The sequence below is a fragment of the Panthera onca genome, chromosome B2 (assembly GCF_046562875.1).
Source record: "Panthera onca isolate mPanOnc1 chromosome B2, mPanOnc1 haplotype 2, whole genome shotgun sequence".
NCBI lineage: Eukaryota > Metazoa > Chordata > Mammalia > Carnivora > Felidae > Panthera > Panthera onca.
In genome coordinates, this window is record NC_138343.1 from 96,845,669 (window position 1) to 96,851,668 (window position 6,000).

Genomic DNA, 6,000 nt, shown 5'->3' on the forward strand with positions numbered 1-6,000 from the left:
AAAAACTCCACTGTTTATCCAATAACTTACAGGATAAAGTATAAGCTTCCTAAAATGGCAAACTGACCATGTCATGAACTATTTAAAAACTTCCACTGTTTACCCAAAAAATTACAAAATAAAGTATAAGAGTCCTAAGATGGCTGATTTACTTTTAAGAACACAGCACATCTCTACCATTTATTAAACACCTCCATGCTTTTGCATATACTTTCTCCTACCTAAGGCATACATTTCCCCCACTGACCCTTTATGACCCATCTCAAATAACCTCCTCTGCATGAAATACCCAAATCCAGAAACAGAATTATTCATTTCTTCCTCTATGCTCTCACAGCACTTTCCACTTACCATTTCAATACTTACTATCGTGTGTTATATTACAGGAGGCAGTACAAGAGTAATGGCTAACAAGAGAAGCTCTAGCATTAAGACGGTTTTGGATCCAACACCCAATCTTCCAGCTAGAAGCTATATGGCTTTAGATAAACTTTCCTCCTCTAGGACTTAGTTTTCCTGTTAGTACAATTGGGATAATACCTGAGTCTGGCTCAAAGTGCTATTATGAGTGCATTCAGCACTACTTGCCTTGGGCTAGCAAACATTCAAATGAACAGCAGCAGAGCTGAGATGAGAATCACAATTATCTGTCTCAGGCTGGAGGGGGGTGTAGGGCCTTCCGCAACAAGAGGAAGGACCATGTCTACAGTCATCCCCAGAAGAGGAAGAAAAGGGGGAGGTGCACACACCAAAATGTTTAATTACCTCTGGGTGATGCGATTACAAGCAATTTTTGTTCTGCTTTCTTTGTGTGTGTGCTTTTCTGTACTGGGTATATACAACCTAGTAAGAAAAAAGTTCTATGTACTTAAAAATCTGATCCATCACCTAGAAGCAGTATCTAGCACATAGTTAATCCTCTATAAATACCTACCAAATGAAGGAATGTCTACACTGTGTTTAGTTTTGTGGGCATGTTTATGTGCATTTTATTTCTTTGCTTCTGAGAATCACTTCTTATAGGGCATATTATTATTATGCCTAGAAAATGAGGTTGAGTTCAGAAATAACAAAATAGGAACAAAGCTGGAACTTAAAACCAGAACTTCTAACTTTCCAAATTCAGAGTTTTCTTACTATACGACGGAGCACTAAAAATGGACTCCTATTCACATTCCCAAGTCAGAGAGTTGAATCACTTGCATGCTGTCTGAGGGGGAGAAAGCAAAGAAAAATAAAGAAACATAACTTTTTTTTTAAGTTTCACTCATCCTTTCAAAACCATGGGGAAAAAAACCCTGAGTACAGTATATCTATTTGTTTACTCCTGAATTAATTCTGTAAAATAAATAACTACTGTCTCTATTTTACAGATGAGTGAACTAAAATATATAGAAGTTAAATAACTTGCCCAAGATCACACTGTTAGTAAAGCAGCAGATCCAGATTTCAAAACCAGACAGTTTTCAAACAGTAAGATCAGGGAGTAAGGTCAAATAAGTTTTAAAAAAATAAGGTCAAGAAATTAAAGAAACAATAACCTGGAAAAGATAATGATATATTTTATCTCAATTCAAAGAATCAATAAGCCTTCATCTATGGAACAGATAAAAGCATGTTCTTGATTATTTGAAATTCTAATATTTACAAGCAGTTATTTTTTCTTGTTAAATACCACTGTAAACCTGTATTATTAACATTGTTTTATTTATTTTAATGTTTGTTTATTTTTGATAGAGAGACAGAGTGAGCAGGAGAGGGGCAGAGAGAGAGGGAGACACAGAATCTGAAGCAGGCTCCAGGCTCCGAGCTGTCAGCACAGAGCCTGACGCGGGGTTCCAACTCAAAAGCTGTGAGATCATGACCTGAGCTGAAGTCGGAGACTGAACCGACTGAGCCACCCAGGTGCCCCAACACTGTTTTAACAAATATATTCGGCTTTCAACTACAAGAACTTTACAGCACTGTTCTACAGGAAGTGCTTCTTAGCTATGTAAAACAAAAAGGCTAAAACATTAGTGGTTGTTTTTTAGCAAAGAGCATATATCAAAAGAAATACACCATCTCCCAAAATGACAACTCCAGCAAAAGACAAGTACTAAGGAAGTTCTCTTTGCTAGCTACCATTTACATCATGTAGGGACCTTTAAAAATAACCAATACACAGCACCCACTCCAGACCAATTACATCAGATATCTGGGGATGGGTATAAGTTTTTCGTTTTTTTGTTTTTAAAGCTCCCCAAGTGATTCTAATGTGTAGCCAGGGTTGAGAACCACTGTTCTAAGGAAATATAAACCCTCTGTTATTACTTCATGCAGAGCTTTTGTCCATAATGGTCTGAAAAAGTATTCAGTCAACTTACTCAACACATTTGCAAACAACCAGGAGAGTAAAATAAATAGGACCCCCCAACTACTAAAAGGGGTATTAACTGTGAGTGCACTTAGCCCAATAGATTAGACAACAATCAAGGCTAAAGGATTCCATTAGTGTTCTGGATAACAGAGGAACTTCAATTAACATATCAAATATGCCAATGACCAAGATACTTCTATCTCTCAAACCGTAGATTTTACCATCTGTGAAATGGTGCCATAATTTCTAATGGACCCAAGAGCCCAATAATTCAAGAAGAGCAACACTGAAACAAGCATAAACCTTGAAACTAAAAGACCCACATGTATCATCATCTTGAAAAACAAAACGAAAATTAACCTGAACTTTAATGTAGAAATGCTGACAAAGAAAACATTTTCATGCTTTCCTGCAGAGAGTATCCCTGAAAAGTCAAGAATGCCATAAGAACTCTGAAATTCAAACTCATATGGCCTACATTTTTACATCTTGCTATTTGTGCAGTTTCACAGGAAAATGAAATACAGTAAGCTTCAAAATCAAATATTAAAATATCCTGTTGTGTTAATCAAAACTACTACTACAGGTCCATATCCTTTATTCAAAACCCTTGAGGAAATACATATTTCAGAATTTTTCAGCTTTTAGAAACACAGTACAGTGTCTCTATCTTTACAAGCCCTTGAGGATCTACAACAGCACCGATCATCAAACAAATTAGTATTCCAAATTAATATACTATATTAATACTATTTTCTAAGTGAGAAGAATAAAGGTTGTAAGTAGCCACCTGTTGATACAAGTCACCAAATTATTTTGCTGCAAACATCTGATGAAAAACTTTCAGAGCTTTGAACCTATAATTCCAAGATTTCTCTTTGATACCCAAGACACTGCAAACTGAACTTCAGGAAAAAAGTCCCTATAATAAAAACATCCCTTTAATACCACTGTAGTTCTAAAGAAACAACTCAAATTACGGTAGAAACACAAAAATAAAAAATAGCCCAAGTGATGTCCACCAATTTTCATGATGATGAGAACAGCATTTTAAGCATCCACCTTAATTTTCACAGTGCAATTTTGAGCAAGACCAAACAAATACGTTATTAACATGTACACATTTACTGACTAAGGCAAGCCTGAGGCAGAGAGCCAGATGTAAAGAAAGGACAAATCAACACCTTTCTCTCTAGCAATTTGGAGACAACAGAAGACTTTGAAGCTAAGCAGACCAGGTTCTGCCACAAAGGAGAAAGTTACTTAAGCTTTCTAAACTGCAGTTTCTTCACATAAGGATAGAGATGATAATAACAGTACCTACTTCATTGTGTTTTCAACAGGATTAAATAAAGTGACATTTGAAATCCATAACTTATATAGTCACTATTAATTCCCTACCACCTTTCCAAAGACCAACTAACTATATGCTGAAGCAGCTCAAGTATAACTTGCCTGTAAGTTATCAGGCAAATTTTATAATATAAAACCGACCATGAAAATAGGACTTTCAAATTTCAAAAGTCCAGTGTAGATTAAAATGACTAATTTCTGAAATCAGCAGCTTCTCGAAACACATTCTATCCAAACCTACCTCTCTCCCAATACCCTTCTGTCTTCCACACAACCAGTTGCACACATAGGGATAGTAAGTGAAAATAAACCACTGTACTCAGAAGTTCACTTTTCACTCAAAATAAAATTAGATTGGCCTAGGTTTGGCAGATAAGGGAAACCATTACAGTATTAAGACTTCATCATTCATATACAACCACTGTCCAAAGAACCCAGATAATTTAAATACACAGGAAACTAAGGCACAACAGTCCAAAATCCAACTTTCATAAACTATCCACAAAGTAAGAAAACCGGTAACTTTGGGCAGATTTTGCACCCAAGGGATATTTAAACTTACCATCAAATGTACAAAAAGATGGAATCCTTTGCTATTTATCCTAAATTCAATTTAATTCCATGATGTAATTCAAGAATTTTACAGAACATGGAGTCTTAAAGCATAAAAAGTTCTGAGCTGATTAAATGCTTCACTGTTAACAACTTCCCCCAAATACAGTATACAACGTGGACAACCTAGACTTCCATCACACTGAACTTGAAGGAAAACGTTTAATCAAGTTAGCATAGCTCCTATGAAATTGAAAGCTTTCCCTAAATGTTATTACTCAAAAACTACTAGTTAAATAACCTATAAGGGCCTGGCAGTTCCATCAGCTTCAAGAATATCACTTGCCATATATCCTAGTACAACGCAACATAAAATGCCTCGAAAAGAATCTCTATTATTCTATGTTCTAATCCCATGGGTTTAATGAGAAAAGATTTAGAACTAAAAGCAAATGGACCAGGTACCTCACAACCACCAACGAGATGCACTACCTGCACACTTAATCCTTCATTCTTGCACTTTTCCTCCATAAACAGGAAACTCCAAAGAGAAGGAAATAGAGAACAGCCTATTTTTGCTAAGGGGAATAACAGCATTGCTTCCAACCCCACAGCGTGAGTGAACAAATGAAAAAGCAACAGGGGAAGGCACGGGGGGAGGGGCGGTCGGTGAGCTCAGTTAGGAGTCCTAAACATGCCATCCAGCTCAGACAGTGCCCAAAACATCAGTAACGACAGCTGCAGCAGAGAAACGGGGGTGTGAGGGTAGAGGGCCGTGGCTTGGGGGCTCGGAGTTGTGCCTGCACGTTCGGCTTCCTCCTTTGCCAACTCTTCTCTCACCTCCCAATTCCCATCCTCCCCAACCCATCCTGCTCCCTCCATATAGAAAAATAACCAATAAAATCAGAGGCAGAGAAGACAAAGAAGCAGGAGGAGGCTGCAAGGAGCGTCCAGAACAATGGGGGAGAGGGTGCGAAGCGAAACTCCTGAAAAGGACAATGAAACAAGGGTGGAGAGGAGCCCGGAGAGGAACCAGGGAAACACCGCCGAGCCCGGGCCCCGCCAGAGGCGGACGCCTGGACTCGAGGCTCGGCTGGGCGCGCTGTATCACCCGGACGCTGGGGGCTGGGCTAGGCTGGAGCGGACGGGGGCGGCGCGGCCCACAGGGGCCGGCGGGGCCTGCGCGGGTCCGCGGGCAGCTGCCGGCAGGACTCACCGGCGTTCTGGTCGCGGGGCCAGAGGTAGTATGTGGCCGGGATCACGATGAGCCCCACGAATGAGGTGAGGAAATAGAAGAAGGTGTTCCCGCTGTCATCGTACTGGAACTGCTGTCCCGCCATGGCACCCCCCCCTCCGCCGCTCTGTCCTCACCGCCGCCGCCACGACCCCGCTCTGATCTCCAGCACCCAACACCCCGGCCCTGTGTGGCGTAGCTCGGACGCCGCCGCCGCCGCCTCTCTTCCCCGCCCCCACGCTACTCTCACGGACACGCCGCCGCCACCGCCGCTGCCGTCGCCAGATCTCGCGAGAAGAAATAGTTCCCGCCCCACTCGGTTTTTCCCTCCCTCTGCCTCTCCCCAACACACTCGCTAAGGGAGACGTGGCGCGCGCAGCCGTGGAGCTCGGCGAGGTCCCGCCCTTGATCCCGCCCCCAAGCCAGAGGCCCGCCCCTCGAGCTCCTGTAGGTTCTTCTCTAGCCTTGAGTCCCCGGTGGTGCCTTTTCTCCTGCGCCTTCT

At 41.4% G+C, this 6,000-nt stretch overlaps 1 protein-coding gene across 1 annotated transcript in view; it reads right to left on the reverse strand.

Moving 5' to 3' along the window:
• The window catches only part of SEC63 (SEC63 protein translocation regulator), a 76,820-nt gene extending 71,055 nt beyond the window's left edge, over window positions 1-5,765 (reverse strand). Inside the window, exon 1 of the mRNA XM_078447189.2 lies at window positions 5,481-5,765. Within this exon, the coding sequence (XP_078303315.1) occupies window positions 5,481-5,604 (124 nt within the window). The 5' untranslated portion in view covers window positions 5,605-5,765. The remainder of the gene's footprint in view (window positions 1-5,480) is intronic.
• Between the last annotated feature and the right edge of the window lie 235 nt (window positions 5,766-6,000).